The sequence below is a fragment of the Paralichthys olivaceus genome, chromosome 7, assembly GCF_024713975.1.
Source record: "Paralichthys olivaceus isolate ysfri-2021 chromosome 7, ASM2471397v2, whole genome shotgun sequence".
Classification (NCBI taxonomy): Eukaryota; Metazoa; Chordata; class Actinopteri; order Pleuronectiformes; family Paralichthyidae; genus Paralichthys; species Paralichthys olivaceus.
In genome coordinates, this window is record NC_091099.1 from 5,441,617 (window position 1) to 5,463,641 (window position 22,025).

At 42.7% G+C, this 22,025-nt stretch overlaps 4 protein-coding genes across 5 annotated transcripts; 2 read left to right on the forward strand and 2 right to left on the reverse strand.

The window, feature by feature from the left end:
- Positions 1-18: 18 nt before the first annotated feature.
- Positions 19-2,926, forward strand: tmem17 (transmembrane protein 17). Of its 2 annotated transcripts, XM_069528811.1 has the most exons (6): positions 19-189; positions 932-1,222; positions 1,374-1,477; positions 2,147-2,260; positions 2,359-2,502; positions 2,598-2,926. In XM_069528811.1, exons 1-6 carry the CDS (start codon positions 153-155, stop codon positions 2,673-2,675), a joined length of 768 nt encoding a protein of 255 aa, XP_069384912.1. In that variant the 5' UTR covers positions 19-152; the 3' UTR covers positions 2,676-2,926. The 2 variants fall into 2 exon arrangements, with proteins under 2 accessions (XP_069384912.1, XP_069384913.1); XM_069528812.1 differs by lacking the exon at positions 19-189 and having other exon boundaries at positions 1,001-1,222.
- agbl2 (AGBL carboxypeptidase 2) lies at positions 2,927-11,007 on the reverse strand. Its single transcript, XM_020102112.2, has 23 exons — positions 10,867-11,007; positions 10,448-10,500; positions 10,177-10,306; positions 9,759-9,932; positions 9,494-9,601; positions 8,534-8,684; positions 8,196-8,451; positions 7,718-8,119; positions 7,418-7,560; positions 6,779-6,938; positions 6,385-6,511; positions 6,190-6,290; positions 5,900-6,012; positions 5,726-5,804; positions 5,506-5,613; positions 5,348-5,428; positions 5,165-5,257; positions 4,912-5,008; positions 4,519-4,668; positions 4,395-4,425; positions 4,084-4,304; positions 3,814-3,955; positions 2,927-3,537 (listed from the first exon to the last, which is right to left on the reverse strand). The coding sequence occupies exons 2-23, from the start codon at positions 10,481-10,483 to the stop codon at positions 3,321-3,323; spliced, it is 3,120 nt and encodes a 1,039-aa protein (XP_019957671.2). The 5' UTR covers positions 10,484-10,500; positions 10,867-11,007; the 3' UTR covers positions 2,927-3,320.
- Positions 11,008-11,182: 175 nt separating this feature from the next.
- Positions 11,183-18,505, reverse strand: fnbp4 (formin binding protein 4). The gene is made up of 17 exons (XM_020102159.2): positions 18,284-18,505; positions 17,704-17,781; positions 17,313-17,443; positions 16,642-16,816; positions 16,255-16,402; positions 16,062-16,164; positions 15,612-15,956; positions 15,284-15,476; positions 15,006-15,160; positions 14,817-14,921; positions 14,349-14,482; positions 13,131-13,300; positions 12,704-12,996; positions 12,499-12,613; positions 12,085-12,284; positions 11,796-11,953; positions 11,183-11,684 (listed from the first exon to the last, which is right to left on the reverse strand). The coding sequence occupies exons 1-17, from the start codon at positions 18,414-18,416 to the stop codon at positions 11,597-11,599; spliced, it is 2,724 nt and encodes a 907-aa protein (XP_019957718.2). The 5' UTR covers positions 18,417-18,505; the 3' UTR covers positions 11,183-11,596.
- LOC109638955 (seipin-like) lies at positions 18,494-21,315 on the forward strand. Its single transcript, XM_020102160.2, has one exon. It carries the CDS (start codon positions 18,793-18,795, stop codon positions 20,053-20,055), a length of 1,263 nt encoding a protein of 420 aa, XP_019957719.2. The 5' UTR covers positions 18,494-18,792; the 3' UTR covers positions 20,056-21,315.
- The last annotated feature ends 710 nt before the right edge of the window (positions 21,316-22,025 follow it).

The window sequence follows — 22,025 nt, forward strand, 5'->3', positions numbered from 1 at the left end:
CGTCTGAACGGTGGAAGTGATGTATTGATTTATTGTGCTGGAGTTCATGTTGGAGCATCAGTGAACCTGACAGAGCACAGGATGTACTTCATAAACGTGTGACTGTTCAAAGCTCCTCAGTTTGATGTTGGGTCACATTGAAAAACTTCAAAATGGGAAAAGTGGAATTTATCAAAGGAATCAACTTTGGTGCGTTCACGTGGTCTCGGAAATATAATTATCCAAATGGGAAAATTCACGTAAACGCCACCGGCACAACTCGAATAAATTATTATTGCTTTACACTTCAATATTAAATAGCTTACAGACATAAATCATTTGGGGGATCACAACAAAGCAATCATGACGTACAGAAAATACAGGAGTAAAGCTAAATTATGAGAAAGTGTCTTTACGCATGATAAATAATAATAAATAACTTAACATGAGGTAGGCGTTGAATTAAATTCCTATAAAACCATTTTATCACAATAGTCATATGATTGTTTCTTATCAAAATGAATCATAAAATCAATTGTAAAGGACTAAATGGACTTGGCTTTGTGGATGTGGAATATAATTCAAATGAAGAACTTAGTTATATGATGAGTTTTCTAATGTCAATTTTCATAACACAATAAGAATGTCTATAGCTTCCAGTTAAGTTGAGTGGTTGGTTTGTGTGTCAAATTCTTCTGCACTTTTCCGTAAGGCAGCTGTGTCTCTACATTCATAAAACAGCTGGTTAATTGTTTCTTCTTCAAATTATATATAAAATAATTTAAATATATGCAAGTTTCAGAAAGTTTTACTGCAACTTTTGTATGAAAATCAAAGGAAAATGTGATATAAATGTGAATTGTGACACTCATAACTTGCTCATGTTCAATAATATTATTTAAAATATTTCTGGAAATCTTAAATAACATCAGTTTACTCTTGTACACGAAAGACAACGGGATCGAAACCACCTGGAGACACTTTCCTCACGTGAACTCTACTTCCTGGTCGGAGCGCGAGGTGTCTTTGGTTTCCAAGGAGACGACAACAGCGTTTCTGATTTCTCCTCCGGGCGGAAGAAGATTTTTTTTAACTTCCTCCGCTGATGTTTGTGTCGCGCGCAGAGCGATGGAGCTGCCGGAGACGATCCGTAGACGTCTAGAGGATTTCTCTCGGAACGTTTTGTTTGACCGGAGCCGAACTCAGACGCTCTCAAAGCGGAACGACGAGTGTTTGTTTCCTGGTGAGTCCCGACACAAAAACCGCTGCTGTCGCTAGCATTGCTAACGTAGCTTCACCGGCGACGGGAGCCTCCGTTTGTCTCAGCTGCAGCTCGCTGAAACTCTTCTGTTCATCATCTCATCGCACGTTTATTTAATTTAATTTTTCTCCAGAGAAGCGGGTTCTGTCCAGTCTCCAGCTCCAGATGTCTTTGTACTTTAACATGTGGTTCTTCCCCTGGTGGTGGATCAGTGAAACCGTGATGCTGCAGCTCAAGGTGAGGGAGACAAGCAGAGAGAGTGAAGGGCTCATGTAAAAAAAATATTCAAACAAATCAATGATCAACAACAAAACACTGCGGTGATATCAGGGTCCCTACCCTGTGTGTACACACGAAGTAAATACTGACGTGAAAATACATGTAAGTCAGATCACTGCATTCAAATACAGGACATCAAAGCAAAGTTTGAGGTAAATAAAGTATTTTTTACACGTTTTCTAAAAACAAATCCTACTTTCCAGCATATTTGATCCAACACTATACAAAATAATGTGAAAAGCTAATGCAAAGTTGCACAATTTCTAAGCATAATTGCTTAAGGAGTAAATATGTACTTTACATTCTGATTGACCAATTGCATTATATATTTTTTGAATTGTTTTATGTATCATTTTGTTTATGACATTCTTTCTTGTTAATGTATTTGAAGTTGAATAGCAATAATAACCGTAAAATAGTCAGACCACATCATGTGACCACTGTGGCTGATCCTAAACTAAAAGTTACTTCAACTAAAAGTAAACTTTGCTGTATGTCACTAGAAACTTAATTTAAATCCTTAGTATTCAAATCTAAATTGCTCAACCTGACTCCTACTACACAGCTGTTACTTTTTACTAACTCACTTGATTAAAATAGCATTGCTGTGATTGTCCTCCCTTCCAGTATCCTGCCTTGCCAGACTACTACAAGTTCATCCTCGTGACCGTTCTCATCCTGATGACTCTGATCGAGGCCATTCGACTTTATCTGGGTTATGTTGGGAACCTGCAAGAAAAGGTGGCGCATCAAGCAAACTTAAAGAAATACTGTAAAGTTGATGTTGACACACCACCGGTGGATACAAGGAGTGTGATTCATGCTTGTGTTTGTGGAAGGTCCCAGAGTTGGCTGGATTTTGGCTGCTGAGCCTCCTGCTGCAGTCTCCTCTCATCCTGTTTCAGCTCTTTAATGAAGCCATTCTCATACAGCCCCTGGAGAGAGGAGTTCACATCGTTCTTGCTATATTTGTACTCTCACAGGTATGATTACATTTCTAAAAAAATGTGAGCAATGTACAGTATATAGAGGCTGTTATTATTTAATCTTCATTTGTTTTTATCCCTGAATGATCCAGGCCCTCTCTGGTTTCCTGGCGCTGCGGGACATGGTTAAACACACAGAAAGCCAATTTCACCTCAGACAGTTTGACTGATTCCTGAAGCTCTGATGTCTCTGCCACATCTGGACACACCTGGACATTTCAACTCCTCTGATACTCAAGGTCTAACAAAACTGATGCATCACTTTTTTTAAATGACATTTTATATGGGACACTTGCTGAGCACAAGTGATTGCTAAAGAGAAAAACTTTTGTACCATATTTATTTTTATATTTTACTCACATTATATTTCACGGGATTGTGTTGTTTTTGTAGGGTTACAATAAATAAAATTCACGTGTCACCTGTGCATCATTTATTAGGCAATGTAATGTTTGTCATCAGTAAACATTGTCCTTATCAATATCCAAAAAATACATTTATAGTGTTAATTTCACTTTTATCAAAGTCTAATACAGGTATAGTTAAATACCAAACAGAGACTGACGTTGGATTGTCCGTGAAAATGTCAAAAAAATCTCGCAATGTTAAAGAAAGTAGAAAACAAATATCCAGGAACCGCTGATCTGCACTAGAATTTTACTTATACCACATCCCTCCACAAAGTTTTGTGGAAATCTGTCCTGTGGTTTTGCTTATTCCTGTTTAAAAACAAACACTTGCAGATTAAAACAATCTCCTTTGTGGATTTAATAGATAACTGAATCTGTAGTTCTCAGATTTTAGAATAGAGCATCCTACAGTGGTGCAGACTGTGATGGTCTGGTGATGGAGACCATCGCCTCTTGTGGAGCTGTACTTTTTCTTCCAGTGTGACGGTGTCTGATGCCCTCAGCCCTCAGCCGACTGAGTGTGTCACTCTGTGGATGTTTCATCTTCATAAAGTCTGATGGCTTTGACACTGGTGGTAAAACATCCAACTGCCTTTTGTTCTCCTGAGCATCTTTACACAGTCTGAGGAAATTGAAAAAAGAAAAACATTTTAAAAAGGGAAAAAACATAGAAACCAGAGCGAAAGGCACGAGTGAGGGGACCCCCCCTCTCCCAGGAAGAACAGAAGTGCACATCAACAAATTAACTAGTTCTAACATTCATTCCAAAAGACAGTGTCTAACATTATCATACATGTAAGTCACAAACTTTGAAATGTTAAGTTTAACCTAAATATTTAAGAGACAAGGAGAGAAGAAGAGGAAGAGAGAGTACTCGAGGGGATAAAAACAAATTTACCTTTTCCCTCTCAGGTCTGTGGTTCTCATCACAGACCCAAATAAACTGCTGTGTGATTCAGTTTCTCTCAGCGGGACGTCAGGGCTCTTAACGCTCTGGTTCTGCTCTGCAAATGGTTCACATGTCCGCAGAGACAACCCCACTGAATGAATGACAAGTAGAGAAGAGGTCAGAGTGAAGTTTGTGATACATTTATCAAACAGTATCCTCAAAAAAACCAATCTGTATAAACAATAACAGTAAAATATCAGAGCATATCAAAAACACCACCTGGTGGGGGGTCATCTTCCTGTTCCTCGTTCTGCCGTTTGATCGTAGTCACATCTGTGTGAGAGCTGAAGGAATCCTCCAGCACAGAGGAACTTTCTGAAACACGTAAAGAACTTCTGGCTCCATAAACAAACCGTCTGTTGTCATTGGTGAGACTTGACAGCAGGCGCTTTGTTGGACTCATATCTGGAACCATCTTGACGCACGTTGATGAGGGAGACCTGCAACAGACACAACACTTGAACCTGATCACGACTCAACAAGGAGTTATCTAGTGTCTGTCTGATAAGATTCTACCCATTGAGGTTTACCTGTGTGCTGTTTTTAGGGACGGCAGCAGCCCTGAAAAGTGAAGAGAGGTTTTAATCCAGCAGTCGTGTCAACTGATGAAGAAACTTTGTTCCATCTGGAGCTGAAGTGCACGTGTAGACAAACCTCTGTAGACTTTGTAGGACACAAAGGATTGTCGAGGGTAGTGATGCTGTCGCCGGTTGAGATGAGCGAGATTCGGTGAAGGTATCAAAGCACTCAGGTGCAACAGCTGAGAGGAGCATCGCCACCGTCCTGTATCCATCCCCAGGTCATCTGTGAAAACAGAGCAAACTATATGTGCCCTGCTGCACAAAGACCTTTTCAGATGATGTGATAATATCTTGGAAAATAACCATGATTTTTGTTTTAATCCAGCAGAATCTTTTTAATTCCTGCTCTTTTTGTATTGTTTTGAGTGCAGGGCTGAAGTTCCTATGGACAGGACTAAAAGGACATTGAAATAGCCAATGTAAACCCGCTGACTTTGGGAGGCTGAACCTCTAAAGTGAAGGTTACCTGTGTGAGGTGATGCTGCTGTGTATGTGCTGAGATGAGGACACGCCTTTGCCCTGTGATGTGACTGTGCAGCCCTCGTGTTTTGCAGACCATCGTCCTAAAGCACAGAAAAGAAGAAAAAAAGTTAAAACTCCAGTGAGTTCAGTTTCTTAAAGTTTCTCCTTGTATCAATTAAAACCTTTGTTAAACTGGGTGTGTGAGCGATAATGTGTTAGTGATCAGTTTGATGATTTTACATCAGGGTCATATTTACCTTGACAGGTTCGCAGCCCTGCCACAGAGTCACCTGACTGACCTCTCCAGTGTTGGGAGGAGGCATCACAGCTTTTTTCATCACACTGTTCACCTTCACAAAGAAAAAGACATAAACAGAAACATCTCAGGAAATGACTTGTTGTTGTTGCTCTGTCTCAGAAACCATCTCTCTGCTTCATACCAGCCATTTTCTCCGGTGTCGTCCGACAGGCCTCTCTGTGACGCTCTCTTTAACTGTGGCCCCATGAGGCAGAACTGACTCCTGCAAAGACCGTTCACTGATCAGTCTACATTACAGCCAGGGGGGTGATTTCATGAATGGACCTTTTCGTCTCTTACAGTATTTTTGATGACCTGTGGCTGTGTATCGTTCTTCGCTCTGTCTGGTCGCTGTCTGTTCCTCTCTTTACGACTCCTTAAATGTTTCTTCTTCTTCACGGGAGTTTGCTGTGGACGAGAGCAACAGTTTGTGGGAAACTGAGGAAGCAAAATGATCCAGATGTGAAATGTACCATAGAAAGAAAGTGTGTAAACACAGATTTCTGTTACGTCATTATACCTCTGGATGGACAGTTTGTGGCTGGTTCAGTAAATGAACTGGGAGTCCGTCTGAATCTGAACTGTTTGATCCACTGGTGCTGTAAAAGAAAACAGAAAATATTAACATCTACACATATCAGCCAGGTATCCATAATAATATCAAAAATAATACTAATGATAAATAATATATCACCTGGTTTCTAGGTCAGACACAGAGATGTTACAATCTGTGCCTAAATCTTTGCCCAGCCTCTCTCTGACCTGCTTTCTCAACAACGCTGCCAGCTCCGTCAGACAGTACGTGGTCTGAAATAATAAACGCAAATATAAAAACCAGTTGCAGACGCAAAATGAACCGTTTCAATATCAAAGTCACAAAATACAAGCTTTAAAAATCAGGATCCTGGTACATTTCCATGCTTTAACAATGGAAGGAGTCTAAATTTCTTCATACAAATAAAAGCGTGGTGTTTTTCCTCTCACCTTCGTTGGATCAGGGTCACAGAAGTCCAGCAGGGTGTCACAAAAATAAAAGCCCAGGGACTTCAGGTCTCGTGTTGTAAAATGTGTCCCTCTCCTGTCACCTAACCATCAGACAGACGGCGGCTCCTCTTGCATCAGGCGAACAAGTTTAAATTACTCAACCTAAAAACTCACATTTAGAAAATCTGAACTCACCCAGAGTGGAGCCTCCAAACGTGGCCTCCATAGTGTAGCTGTTTCTGATGCCAAGTCTCCACATGGCGATTCGTCCTGTTCCCTCTTTGCTCCTCTGCACCTTGAATTTACAGCTCTTGAAGGAGAACTGAGAGGAAGCCAGTGTAGTTTAGAGGTTGTAGCTGAAATCTGACAATACACAAATGAATACCAAAGAAAAGACGCTGCCTCTGAAACATAGTTTATATATTGTAAGAGTGGTGATGGGTTGTAACTGTAGAATGGGTTACGTCCTGATGACGAGGACTTTGTAAGATCAATAAAACAGGACCATAAGTGCAAAAGATGATTTGTTTGTTTCACAGTTTAAATATATTAAAGGTTTTTACAGGTTTTTCAAAACCAGTGACTCTACCTTGTTACTGGCGTTCTTGCTCATCATTAGAGGAAAAACTCTTTCGTGAAGCTTCAGAGAACCATCACCTCGGTTGTTGCAGCCGTACATGAAGACATTATTTTTGCGGTTGTGTCCATGAAAGTCACAGTAAAGAGCTACATCTGTCTCTGCCATTAACCTGGAGGAAATACAACACAACAAAGAGCAGAATGAAGAATTCTGTGCAGAGTTGATTGAGGTCTGTTGTGAATTTACCAAATTGACAAAATGTAGGAGGGTAATACAGAGCAGGCAAATAAAGTATGTTCCATGTTTGTGAAGCTACTTCAAAGTCTGGAAAAAATGTTGCATCCCTGCTTCACACTATCATCCAAACATTTTTCTAGTTTGCCTTTCCTGTTATGAATAGTACCATCCCACTTTTATGCTATAAATAATATGAGTATTATGGAAATAATTAAAGCATTTTTGTTTTCAAGTAATTCCAAAGGTGAGCTGCTCTCTACCTGGAAGTTCATTTTGGAGTTAGGTTCGAAACACAATCTGTGCTTATTGTAAGAAGACATTAACTTTATATCTTGTTTATTAAGTTAGGTCTTTTTCTCTCATAGTAGTAGCTTCATTTATTTCATGTTTTTATTTTTGTCATGTCTTCACCTCTCCACCATGTTGCGGGTGTGCCACACACAGGGAAAAGAATCCCTGAGCAGTGTCTTGTAGTTTCTGTTGAGGTCCCTGCCGGCCAGAGAGCAGCGGTAATTCCCCACCACCACACCATCAGGGTTCAGCATCGGCACCACCTGCAGCACATCACACAGAACTGTCTTTGATAGCATTGCACCACCCATCAGCGTGTCATTTCTAAACTGCTATAAAGACATTCAACAAATTAGAATGTATTGGAGAAATAATTGTGATAATCATTCAGACATGAAACACAAGTTTGAAGTCCCTCACCTTAAAAACAAAGGTGTCCCTGAGCAGCTGAGCGTCTGCAGAGTCCCCGAGCAGAAAGTCCAGCAACCCCTCCATCATCCAGGACCCGTTGGTTTCTCCGGGGTGCACTCGGGCTGTCACCACCACAGCCTTCTTGGACCTGCCCTTCACCTTTCCAACTCCTTGGGATGTTATGTTCACCACGTACACAGCGTTCCCAGCGAGGCTGTGGCACAGCACCCGCAATTTACAGTACGAGGAGACTGCTGGGTTGGAGGAAGCATGCTGAAGGTAGCGCTGCAGGTGTGAGTAGGTGTAGGGGTAGCAGTGGGCCAGGTAGCAGGTGTCTGAGTCATAAGGGAACCGGAGAGTCCAGGTAAGTGAGTAAAGGACGATGATGTTGCTGTTGTTGTCCTTTGTATTCTACAGGGAGACACAGACACTGGTTTTCAAGACAGTTGCTGCTTCTATGACTGTAATTTTTAGACAGTTCACTGACCTGATTGCAGTTTCGATAGTATCTGATGTTGGAGCCGGTGCGGTGCCATCCAACACCTTCCTCCTTGGCCGCCCTCTCAGAGTAGAGGAGTGGTCTCATACCGTGAGAATACAGGCTGCTGCTTTTCATCAAGTTGACAATAGTGAAGCGGTAGGTGACTCCAGCCTCCATGTTCCTGACCCTGAAGTAGAACCACTGCGTGTGCTTCCTCGTGTACATGTCTGTGCGCAGGGTGAGCTCATACTCATACACCCCCCTGGAAACAGAGGGAGAGTAACTTGACTTAAAGGTGATGGGGAAACATATAATGCCCGGTGGATTATACTGTAGAGACTCACACTTGCACAGCTTTCTGGAGGTTCCCGCTCTCAAAGCGTGACTCAAACTCCAGGGTGAAGTCTGTTTGATTGACGTCACAAGAGGTGGCGCTCTTGATGGGCCCCCTGCTCCCTCCCACACGGGAGCAGGTGAAATAGAGACGTTTAGTGGCTTCAAGGAGAGGGCAGAAAAAAGTCAGTATCATAAAGACAGTTCTTAGCATTTGTAGTGGAGCAGTGGTATAATAATGATGATGTATATTCATTGAAAAGCAGGACTCACGTGTGAGGGTGGTGACATTAATATTAAATCTCATAAATCTCTAACTCACTCAGATTTTTTAAAATCATCTATATCAATATCTTATGTGTACAATCCTGTTGACATTGTATTTAGTCTGTTGAATATAATGTTTCTATTTTCTTGTATTTATGTTGCATGTTCATCCATTTATTATTACTAATCAATATGTCTCATGCCTGGATGGTGCCAGGGTAAACAAGTTGGACCACATCACTCTGCTTTCAGGTTCCAGTACATTTTATAATGGATTTCTTTTAATTGCTTACAAGGCACTTGATGGTCTCACTCCTCAGTATATCGTGGATCTTATATCCCTAGACAACCCTGCTCAAACCTTGAGATCCTTCGGGCTGTTAATTGTGGTCATGCTTAAATTTCTGTCATAAATTTCAAGTTTTTATTATTTTATGATTGTTTGTGTATTGTATGAATGTTGTATTTTATATTATAGTTTTATTTGTGAAGCACTTTATATCTTTGTTTGTTTGTTATTATTACTTTTTCCAATAATAATTCTTCCCCTACGTTGCTGAAACAGGGCAAATTTCCCCGTATCTGAGACTAATACAATATCTTAGAATCCACACCTTGAGTTAGAGTTGTTTAGTTGTGCACTAAAATATACGTTTATGGAGTAAGATCTCTTTAAATTAAAATAGTCTTTGGTTAAATGTTACCTTCGTCAATGCAGTAAACCACTTTCCCTCTTTCTTCTCCAACAAGCATCGGTGTCCTCTCATGTCCTGTGGGCTGATAAAAGGCCTCTGGCTCTGGTGGATCCCACTCTGCAAAATAAACTCTCTCTGTGTCATTGCACAACTAAAGAATTGATATTTTCTGCGAATCACGTCTCCTCCCGAAACCTTTGCTTGGGCAGATTAACACCATTGATTAACATTTATACCAGCTGATTTTAAAGGTTTGAACAATATTCAAACTTACCTATGTGATTGATAATGTCGCTGATGACCTCACACTCTATGGGCCACCGGGGGCGGGAGATTGATGGAAAGTTCACCAGGTCCTGCGGGGCCCTAAGACTCAAAACCGGTCTGCCACCATCAAAATCTATGAGCAGCTGCCTCGTCCGCAGCGTCTTTTTGAGGTTTGTGGACACTGGGTGAGAACATGAACCACACATTCAGTATCTGTTCTTTCAAGCTCATTTCCTTCTACTCGGGATCTGCATTTTTCATCGATTGCTGTGATGATCTTGCTCTTGTTTAATAAAAAATGATGCAGAATTAAGGACGAGCTCTCCTCTCCAACACAGGAACTCATTATCACAGCTAAATGATACATAAACATTGTTGCACTCCCATTTTAGAACCAGTGAGACATGTTGGATAATGCAGCTTACACTGCCTCCTCTCTGCCAACTCCCCCTCATCTTCCTCTGTGCTGGAGTTATTGGTGTCGGACTTGTCCAACTGGTAGGTGTTCCACCAACTCCTGACGGCAGAGACGGCCATGGTGGATGTTTTCTCTGCCTGATTGGAGAAAATATAGGTCATCAGTAATGGCTTGATCCCTGTATCGGGATAATACAGAGATTATTCTCATTAACAAATAAGAGTCTGAAATAATATTTTCTGAGTCACAGAGAGATGAAGAAAACAAAGTAAACTCACATGGGAGATGTTATGGGAGGATTCTCTCTCAGGCATCTTCAGCTGTATTCTGGCTAAAAGGGAAATGTTAACAAAATAAAAATACTTACACATAAATACATCCTCTGGTTTCAACTTTACTGTAAACATCTTACATCAAAATGCAATTAATTAATTAGTTAATTTTCTTGGCACTGATGGTCTCCCATATAAACTGCTCCTGTACTTCAGCTCACAGTTCACACATCTACTCTCTGCTCAACCTGCAGCACAGACTTCCTGTTCATTCCAGATGTTTTAATCACTTTGTGAAAGTCCATCATGTGGATAACGTGTAGGAAGCGTGTTCCCGCTGCTAACATCATTAGCTTCATTATCTCCTAACACCGCGATGTCCACGACTCCTGCAACGATTCACGGTAAATGTCCGAGCCACTTACCTCGGTCTCACTTTAACATCTGCGCTTCACATGACGACAACAAACTTCACGATTAAAAAAAACTAAAAGCTTCCGTCGCAAGAGGAACAATCTCTGTCGAAGCGCACGATGTTACCAAGCAACAGGCTGTGCCACCAACACTGCGGTTACCATGGCGATGCCGTCTCATTGACGTGGCCACCCCAAACCAGGAAGTGGTCGATAAAATCATGACCGGGGCACAAATGTTATAACAGGAATTTAAAAAAAAAATAATTAAGCAGCATCAAACACTTCTTTTAAATGGATTAAGATGGAAACAAATCAAGGCCAAGACTTTGGAAAAAAACGTTTAATAACTTTTTACAAAATATACAAGTTCAGTGACTTTTCTTCAAAAAAAAACAAAAAAAAACACAGCTGACCAATTATACAGTTTATGTACACAGTTGTAAAAATGCTCAATAAAATACACAATCCCTCCATTTAAACTGTGGTGGTCATCGACTTGGTGGTGAAGTATTAATAAAGCAATGGACTCGAGACATTTGGCACAAACGTGGCTACAAAAACAACAAAACATCATGGCCGTGTAAGAGCCTTTAAATGTCTCCATGTGAATGAGAACAATGGTAGAAAAAGTCCACAGACCACCGAGCGAAACTTTGACCGGGGTCAGGGTGATCTTGTGGTACCAGTAGGAGTGGATTTGGGAAAAAAACAAAAAAGAATGTATAACCGAGGCTAGATGTTACGTGCTATTCAACTTCCGTTTCTTCAGTCGCTGCCGCCAGTTGTCAGGAAGGGCCTCAAAGTTGGCGTTCTTTGACGCTTTTCCCCTGAAGAGATTAAAACAATACAACAGTTAGTGTAAGACAGAAAAAAGCAGTCACACTAGAGGTTAACAATTTTTTCTGAACCATTCAAAAAGATATCGGATGGTAACATACGTCACAAACTGCTGTTGCTTCCAGTCCTCGATATTCTTCTTGTTCATCTGGTCTCTATCCTCGTCACTGGAGCTGCTTTTCTCCTCCTCGTCCAACTCTTTTTGGATGCTCTGCCATTTCTTCACCAGAGAAGGCATTTTGGTCTTACTCTTCTTCGACTGTGGACGAGTGTATCAGAGAAAAATAAGTCAAAGGCAGGTTCTTTTTAATGTGATATTTCAGCATTGGGTTACATGGGTGCCTTGATTTAACTCACTTTCTTGTGTAAAATATTAACTCCAGTACTAACCTTATCCTTTTTGACTTTCTTGGTCTTGTCTGTGGACAGATCTTTGGCCACTGGAGGCTCAAAAGGTGGCTGCGATGGTGGCAGTGGTGGGAGAGGAGGTAAGGCTGGGACTGGTGGGAGCGGAGGTTCACATGGAACCAAGGGGGCAGCGACTGCGACAGCCGACATGCCCCAGTAGCCAGTGGCTGACATAAGAGGAGCTGCAGACAAACGTAGAGCTATGGTTTAATTTCATTTGATTTATTGCTTGTTTGAATTTGCACCGCTTCGTTAAGCACTACCTTAGTGAGCTGGTACACTGCTGTCTTTAAGAGTGGAAGGTTCAGTGTTAATGTTGTTGCAGTGGATGTGTAAAAATGCAGACAATCAAATTAGGAACCAAATAAGTGCAGATATGTAGTGAAGTGTGTTTACCTGCAGTGACAACAGGCTGCGTGTAGAGAATGGGACTGCTGCCAATAATGGCTTTATTCAGCTGACCAGCTTTACGTTTCTGACCCTTCCCTGAGACGCCCGATGACTCCACAATCTGTGAAATGCAATAAAAGTTTAACACTGCTGCCCGCTCTGAATGAACACATGTAAAATTGTCATGTACAGTATCCTGTATTATATCCACCTTTATGCTAGCAGTGCCCGGAGGTAAAGGAGGCCTCCCACTGCCGTCCTCCTCAGTTCCAGGGGCAGGAGGCTCCCCGTCATTGTCATCATCCATCTCCATCTCCACCTCCATGATCTCTCCATCACTGTCAGGAGGAGGCGGCGGTGGAGGAGGTGAGCCTGGGGGGAGAGGCGGAGGCGGGGGGTAGTTGGAAGGTGGAGGTGGGGGGCTGTCGGGAGGGGGAGGTTGGGAGGGGGACCAGAATGCACTGGGCTGAGGGGGTGCTGGTGGGGCAACAGCAAAAGTAGATCCTGTAAAAAAAAAAAAACCCTGGGGTGAATTAGTATTCCTTTATTAAAGCAAATTAATGAATAGTATCCATGAACAGGAATAATAGGAGAAACAGGAATATTATATTTATATATTCTTTTTTAAAGTTACTGACCTGTGATCCCTCCAGTAGGTGCGGACACTGTTTTCGTATCTCCTTGGCTGGAAGTCTGCGTCTCTGCTCCTTCGCTGCCTTTCAGGTCCTCCTCCTTGTCCTCCTCTGTAGGGAAATCCCACTGGGAGGCACCGGTCCGGTCCTTCACGTAGAAATACCGCCTGTGTTCTCTAAAGAGTGGGACAACAGAGATAGAAGGCAATAGTCTCAAAATCTGGTCTAACAACTGTCTTGATTGGCATGATACCCTGGCAGAGTGGGGCAAGGGAATGGACATTATTGCCACAGTGAAGGGCAGGGGTGTTGGCATGAACAGCATCTTTAAGCTGTCCAGAGGAAGGGCCCAATTAGAGTGCGGTTATGGATGTGGACAGGGAACCCACCTTGCTCTCAAAGACAAATAAAGCAAAACAAATCATCTCTAGGGTCCCGAAAGTAGCATTCAGCAGCTCACACCATGGTTGTCACCATGGTGTTTTTCGTTTTTTGACAACCATTCCCACCCAGACACAGGTAGACGCCAGGGAGAAAGCATCATCTTAATCATCATCATCAACATAATCATCATCATCGTCGTCATCAACAACAACAACCAGCATATTTCAGAAAATAACAAGCACACAATCAATTCGTTTCACATCAGAAAGCAGAAAATTAAAAAAACAGTAAGACATATGAAATAGAGTTGGTCTGACCTGCTGGATTTCCGTCATTGCTCCATCTTCACCTTTTAATTGATGCGTGACATTCGGCGCTTCCTGGGCGTCACTCTGTCTGCATTGCATTCTGGAGGTTGTAGTCCTGTAAAGTTCAAAGCTCTCCCGCGCAAACCAACCTTCCTACCATACCCGCCATCCCACCCCTAAATTTCCCACTGACTCGTCCGATAATCAGTCTACATCTGCCCTGACAACACAGGGCTTATCAGTCTGTTATGGGACGGGGAGTCTTGTCTGTGGTTGGTATATTTTACAGGAAGCAGGCTGGCCCGAAGTGGATGCTCCCTTATCAGTGAGTGCAAGGCAGAGTGCCAGGACTGCATCACAGAAACCTGAAGAGTCTGTTTCTGGTAAGAATCTTAATCCACTCGAACTGGTTAAGCTTCTCCCCAAGTCATGTTACAAAGTCTGCAACCTCAGCAGTGAGGGGGTGTAGTCACACGGTAAGATTTTTGGGAGACGAAGGAGTTTAGAGATGTGAAAGGTAAGGAGCGCGTACCTGTCCCAGTGGCAGGACCAGCCTTTAGGGGCGGCGTTAAGTTCGTAAAATTTTATGTGTTCAGCAGCTTCCTGCAGCCTGCGGCGAAGATAGACACCATTCAGAGCGCCCTCCCTCCAGTCAGCAATTCGTGTCTGAAAGAAAATGGAAAAAGCAAAGAGACAGGACAGAGAAAGGACAAGAGACAAGAGTGAGATAAGAATCAAGAGAGCAGAGGTAAAGGGATAAAGAGATAGAAAGAAAAGACAGAGGAGCAAAAAGATAGATGAGAAAAAGAGAAAAGTAATTACAGTAAGTTTCCAGAATAACAGATTGTGATGGATTATTATGGGAATTTTAAATATTAAATGCCACCACGTGGCTTTGTGCAAAAATCATATGAAATAGAATTAAGCATTAAATATTTTACCAGTACAGCTACAATTAAAAACTAAGGTAATATAGCTTGAAACTCAACTGTCCGCTCACCTCTGTTTGTAGCAGAAGCAACTGGAAGTTAGAGATTGTTTTTTTGTTTATCCCCAGGAACTCCATCTTGCTGGTTAAGGTGTTAGCCAGCTCTCCAATCTGAAACTATATATTTCAACATACAAATAATGTATTAGAAGAGACTTTAACAATTATTATATTAAGTAATAGTAACAAGATGGTTGTTACCTTGAGCTCAGGCGTTTCCACTTTGAGCTCAGGTGGTTCTGATTCTTCTTTTAACGGAGGTTTTGAAACCACTTTGTCTTCAGAATCGTCTGTTTCCTTTTTTTCTTCGTCTTCTTCTTCTTCTTCTGCAACATTCTCCAGGACTTTAGGAAGAGCTACAGGACACAACAGAGGAAAACAAATAAGAAGGAATTTCTGGATGGACACATTAACAGGATTTCTTATGTTGTTTACCCAGTTTTTTCATGAATGTCATATGTGTAAATATTTTAACTCACTGGTCTCTGTGTTGTCCTGCTGGTCTGAGCCTCTGCTGTTAGAGTCAGGGCTGGGAGCAGAGGGGAAGGCAGTCTTCCACCGGTTTTTCTTCAGTGGAATACCACGAGATCCAGAGGCTTCCTGGCTCGTCTCAGAACATGGACTGGATGCCCCGGTGCTCCCATCACCCTCCTCCAGTGCCCGCAGCTCAGCCTATAAGTCAGAGGTTCGACTCAGGTTAAAACAAGTCCAGATTGATGTTAACATACATGTTGGAATCTCAGTACTGTGCACAAAAGACGACTAAAAAGTAAGTTATCAAAGATTCTCATTGAAAAAATTCCCAACCTTTTTCCTCTCTAGAGCCAGTTCCAGATCCATTGTGTCTTCCTCTGTCTCCTCCTCAGCATCAGAGTTGTCTCTCGACTGCTTCTTGGCACAAGTGTCTTTCTGGGGAATGGGAACAGAGTCCGATTCGCCTGGGGGGATAGCTGGGGATCCTGCTGGACGTACACCCTCTCCATCAGAATCCACATTGTTCTCTGTGTCATCTAAACCTTTAATCAGCCTTTTTCTCCATTTCTCTTCTGCTTCTTTTACTTCAGAGGGGATCAGGGGACCAAGCAGAGACGCAGCTACTCCACGACGCTCCTCCTCTTCACTTGTGAGTCCTACAACACTCTCGATTACCTCCTTTGACACAACACATAAGAGTGAAATATTAAATTCAAAATTACAACCCTGAAACACCACAAAATCAAGGCGATTCATATCTGTGTTGACATGAGTGAAACTTACCTTCACCTTGCTCTCTTTCACTGCTGTCGAAACTGCAGCAGATGCAGAGTTTTCCTCTGTATAATAACCTCCATGGGCTGTACCGTTGCCATTAACACTAGAGCTTCAAAGAAATATAGAAAACACACAATTTAATTTCTGTACAGGTGACAAAATAAATAAAATGGTACTTCAGATAATTAGTCAATCCTACCTGTTGGCATGCTGCCCAAGGCTTTGCACCTGATCAGCAAGATAGTGTGGCAGCTCCCAGGACACCTCGTTGGTCACAGTGTTCCAGTAGTAATGACAACCAGAGTTATCGTCCCATACCTCCTGCCAGTCTCCCATCTCTACATCCACTGAAAAAGGATGCAAATGATTTTTTTTTTTTAAGATATATTTTGCACAATATCTCTATACCCTGAACAATGTGGAGAGTGGCGCCATAATTTCATCAAAATTCAGCGATATACTAAGACAACAGTAATTATTATACAATTGCTTTATTTATGTATTTTAACAGGATACAGGACACTTGAAAATTAGTATTGCAAAACACATTTGCACATTCTATTTCAAAACCAACGCATGCATTTACCTCCAGCTAGTGAAAACTGAGTATTGTACTCAAAATCTGTGCTTTGTTGACTCTGTCCCTCACTGGCAGATGGCTGCTGAGCATCAGCCTCAGGTTTGGGAGGGATGTTAGTGGGGACTGAAGGATGAGATGCTGCATCCTCGGAACTTGGCTGAGTGGTAATTGCATCGATTTCCTGTGGTGAAAAAAAACACAAAATGAATGTTTTGAGTCCCAAGAATGAACAACACTTTCCTAAGAAGCAGTCTTTACATAAATACTATGATGTATTCATGAGTTAGATACCAAGAGAGAATCCATTATAAGTCAGGAAAACCTGCATCTACATGTACTAAAAAAAGCAACTCAAATATAATTACTCAAAATGAATAAGGCCAACAGATCTAATAACTACTTCCTCTTTCAAATCATAACACACTCTCTGCTGCTGTTCTAACTCATTTTTTCCAGTTACTCATCTTGAATCTTTCAAACCTCCACACCACTTTGTAGAACCAGTCATACAAACAATTGTAGTAGCTTACAACCTAAACAATACAATCAACTATTCTATAATTGCTGTGAACACTGCCCTACTCATACTGTAAGCATTGTTCTTAAAAGATAACATGAGATCAACACAAACACTGTTTCAAAACAAGGGAATAAGATCTATAACAGTATATACTCACAGCCATGAAATTGGCCAATGTGCTGTCGATGTCAGCTGACTGGTTGTGTTGAGAATTTGCAGTCGAGCGTTGAGAGTCTCCCGCATCGTCATCGTCACTGTCCTCATATGCTCCGAGCAGGGACAAGCCTTCTACAGGTGGACACAAAACAACTCTGCTCAATCAAACTGCATGTATTTTTCTTTCTACCACTGCCTGTCAGCCCTTTAACCACAATTCACAATTTATCACAAAACCTTAACAAGGACCCCAGATATTAAGACAGAGCTTTGGTCCCCATGAGACAATGTCAGTGTTTATGCTGGAAAACATACTAATACACACAATAAACCGTGCACACACACTCTCTCTCACTCTCTCTCTCTCACACACACACACACAGTTCCTTTACCTGTGGCCTTCACTGTGGGCGCCTTCATGTTTGTGCGGCTCTCTCTCGTGAATCTGTGTCCGTCGCCCTCCTGCTCGTCTGCAAATCACAACAGCCACGAAGTTAACGTCGAGCTGCACGGAGCTAACGGGTCGTTCACAACCTGGCTAACTGTTAGCAGCTAGCGCCGATCACCCACACGGTCCTCACACTCCTGCACAGAGCGAATAAAACGCCCCGGTGTTGAATCGTTGCTTAGCTTAGTTCGGTTTGAGTTAACTCACCCACTTATTTGTCATAAGCTTGTTTTTTTGGCAAGCCATCAACACCTGCTAGCTTGCTACCCGCTAGCTTAGCAAACTAGCTATTAGCTGATACCACTGAATGGAACAAATATAACGTGTTTCTCACTTGGTTTATTGCGCTAATACGCATTTTAGTTGACAATATATATATATATATATATATATATATATATATACAATGTATAAACAAATCCGACAGCTAAAATTAATCTTTTTTTGAATGTGTTCGTTCTTCACACTTGTAGCATTTAGCCGCTAGCTAACCTGAAGCTAACAAAGCTGCGGGTTTGTTTTACCATCAGATCCCGAGGCTGCCTCATCCCTCTCCCCGGTGTTGCCAACGCGGAGCCCCGGGGGTGAGAGCTGTAGGATCGTTCTCCGACCGACCGTTCCACCCGTGAGGCGAGTTTTCTTCCCCATCGCTGGCATGAAGGCCTGCACCCCGAGCAACGCTGGCGTCGGTGTAGCGGTGATGATCGGAGCTGCCACAAAAAGAAGAAGGCATCGACTTCCGGGTCACAATGTTTACCGAGGAGGAGGAAGAAGAAGAAGGAACACGGTGTCTTGTTTGTGTTCCATCGGTTCTGTGGTGACAGCAGCTAAGTTGTTAACGAGCTTAGAAAACCTTCCATCCGCACAAGAGGAGCTGACAACTAAACTAAACAACCCGGGACAGTTTGTGTTTTTAAAGTGTAGCTAGCCGGTGCACCAAAGCTAACACTGGAGTGTGAAGTTGAACAAACATGACATGGAGGAGTGAGGATAATCGATTAGCCCCGTGCTCCTGGAAGAGGACAACCCACTGATGTATGAACATAAAGACCCACCTCGGAGGCAGCAGTCAGCGGGAGCCGGAGGAGGAACAAGCGCCCAAACCGGGAGCAGAAGCACGTCGGTGAGTTCCGTATCAGACTCGATGGGGGCAGCGATGGGACCCGCGCTGCACTGGCTGCACGATGTGGCGGCCGTGACTCTCCTCAAAGCCCGGAGGACTCTGTTTCAAGCCGCCATCCTGTTCTGCGTCCTGGGTCTGCTGCTCTGGGTGTCCATCTTCCTCTACGGGAGTTTCTACTACTCCTACATGCCCACCGTGAGCTTCTCCACCCCCGTGCACTTCAGCTACTCCTCGGATTGTGAAGCCTCGGGGCCAAGGCTCTGCTCGTTCCCCATGGCCAACATCTCCTTCACGAAGAACAACAAGGCCCCGGTGATGGCGTATGGCCAGCCTTACAGAGTGTCTCTGGAGCTGGAGATGCCCGAGTCTCCGGTGAATGAGCAGTTGGGGATGTTCATGGTCCGGATGTCTGGCTATACCAAGAGTGGGAGCATTGTCTCCTCAGTGATGAGATCTACGATGCTGCATTACCGCTCCAGCCTGCTGCAGACCCTGAGCACTCTCCTCTTCTCACCCTTACTCCTGGCCGGGATGGCCGAACAGAAGCAGCTCATAGAAGTGGAGCTCTACTCGGACTACGTGACCAATGCCAATCAACCCACTGCAGGTGCCATCATCGAGCTCCACTCCAGACAAGTGCAGATCTACTCGTCTCAGCTCCGGATCCATGCCTACTTCACTGGCATACGTTACATTCTATACAACTTCCCCCTGACATCTGCAGTCATCGGTGTGGCCTCCAACTTTGCCTTCCTCAGTGTCATCGTGCTCTTCAGCTATTTGCAGTTCATATGGGGGGGGATCTGGCCTCCAGACCAAGTGAGGGTCCGGGTGATGATTGGAGACAACACCCGCATCCAGCAGAGGAGAGAGGAGGCCCGGAAACGCATGGATCGGGAAAACTCGAATAAAGAACTTGATGTTCCTAAAGTGATTGGTCCTGTGAATGAAGCGTCTGACTTCCAGGGAACTGACACAGCAGCGGTGGAGCCGTCAAAGAAGGACTCAGTTATCCGAGATGCCTGCGGGCCTGATGCGCCTGATACCAAGGAAAAAGGGTCTCATGACTCTGAGGGGCCCGATGAGAAAGACGTGTCAGGTGGATGCCCGCTGCCTGAGCCACAGAACGAGACAACACTCCGACAAAGACCTGGACCCTGGATGAGCCTGTGAATCATGCATTGCACACAACTACAGTACAGTAGAGTATGATCATATGCTAAATAATGTCCCATCACTCTTCAGCAGATAAGTTATTTGGCAGAACTACTGATATACCTCCTGTTACAGTTGGCACAAATACAGATGCATGAGAATATATATTACCTGTGTCATTTAAGCTTACAAACTGCAGTTTATTGCCTTGTCTTAAAAAAGTTAACCTCATTGTAAGTTAGACCTCTGCTAATGCATTTCTGCTAATTGTCTTCAGAGGAGACAGACTGTCCTAAACAGCATGTTACAGTCGTCTCATGTTTGTGTTTTGGGTGTGTCCGTAGCATGAGGTGCTACATTCCAGCTCCATCTTGTCCAACGTTGTAGCAGGAATTACTTGATTCATTTTTAAGTCTGATGAACCTGCTTATTTTTCTGGTAAGTTGGCATTTTCCCGCTCAGCCAAAAATAAGGGTCGTACACATTCTGACAATCCTCCCATAAAAAAAGTGGGAAAGTATCTCTCTGAGTTACTGATTCCACGTCGCTGCTGCGCACTGGAAGTAAAATTTTAAACATGAAATTCGACATCCAGAACTTAACACCCGTTTGGAGGAGAAACATACACATGCCTCGTGATGTTTTCTTTTTCAGAGACTCTTTCAGACCGATTAGATTTGGAAAATTTGCCGAGAAAAAAGTTCCTTTGTTTTCAAAAACCTTCTAGGAACATGCAAATGTTTCAGCCTGACAGATACAATGAATGTGTTTGTATGTTTTCTTATTTTTCATCACACAAATAGAGATGTTCTGTCACGGTTAAAGGCCGTTTTCTCTGCCGTGACAGATGGAATTAACGCTTTTACAAAGTTGGTCTTCATTCCATCTGATCTATGTGTTCTGCGGGGTCAGGGTTACGCAGTGTTAGACTGTTACAGTAGTCTATACTCTGCAGTTATATGTTGTAAGAAAGTGGTATTTATTGTGTTTTCATCAAAGAACCAAACATTTTAAATGGATCTTTTAAGAAATAGAAGTTTGTTAATGGGTCTGTTGATTGATCATTTATGAACGTGAAGGAGAATTGAAACGACTGTTGTTCAAATTGTGTCGTTTTAGGAGTTTGTAGCAAAGATATTATTATGAAGCACTTATCACTTGTTCATCTTGGCTTCCTGTTTTTCAGAATATTCTGCTCAGTGCCTCTGGTGTTACATGAGTCTGTGTTATTTATGCACTGATACTAAATTAAACAAATAAACTTTTACTTCAACTAAATCTTTTTCTGTCTCTTTTACATAACTGTAGAAAAAACCACTATCTTATGAAAGTGACGTTTACAGGAAAGTCTGCTATTTGTGTCTATGATCAGTCAGCGTGCCACACCCAGTGCACCTGATTCTATCCTCTTAAAAACCACTCTGCCTCCACATCCAGTCTCTGCCACCACAAACCCACTGATCTTCACTGCTCACAGCTTGTTTTGCTGGAGATGCTTCATGTTGAGGGACTGGAAGTGAGACCGCTGTCAAGGCATCCTTTGGTCAGTACACCTTGGATAGCTTGTGGCCCTTGTCCTACCCAGTCATGTGTGATTCTTCCCCATGGAGCCCCTGTGATTGCTGTGCAATAAATTCATAAAGGGGACAAAAGCAAACTTGGTAATACAATATGAATTCAAATGTGTGTGTGTTGTAAGAGAGGCAGCATGTGTGTATGAATTGGATCATGGGGGTGGAGGTTGTCAAATGATAATATATAATACATGTACTGTACATAAATGCTAATATATCTATACATTCCACACTTTACCATTTCAGAATGGCCGAGGCCCCTGTCTCTGAGCTCCGCACCAGCTCCTTCAACTTATTATTTACACAGATATTTCAATGTGTAGAAATGTCTTAAAGTCTATCGAGGGAAACACAAGACACTCAAGCCAAAGCGAGATGCTATAACATCATCAAGAGGTTTATCTTTGACTTAGA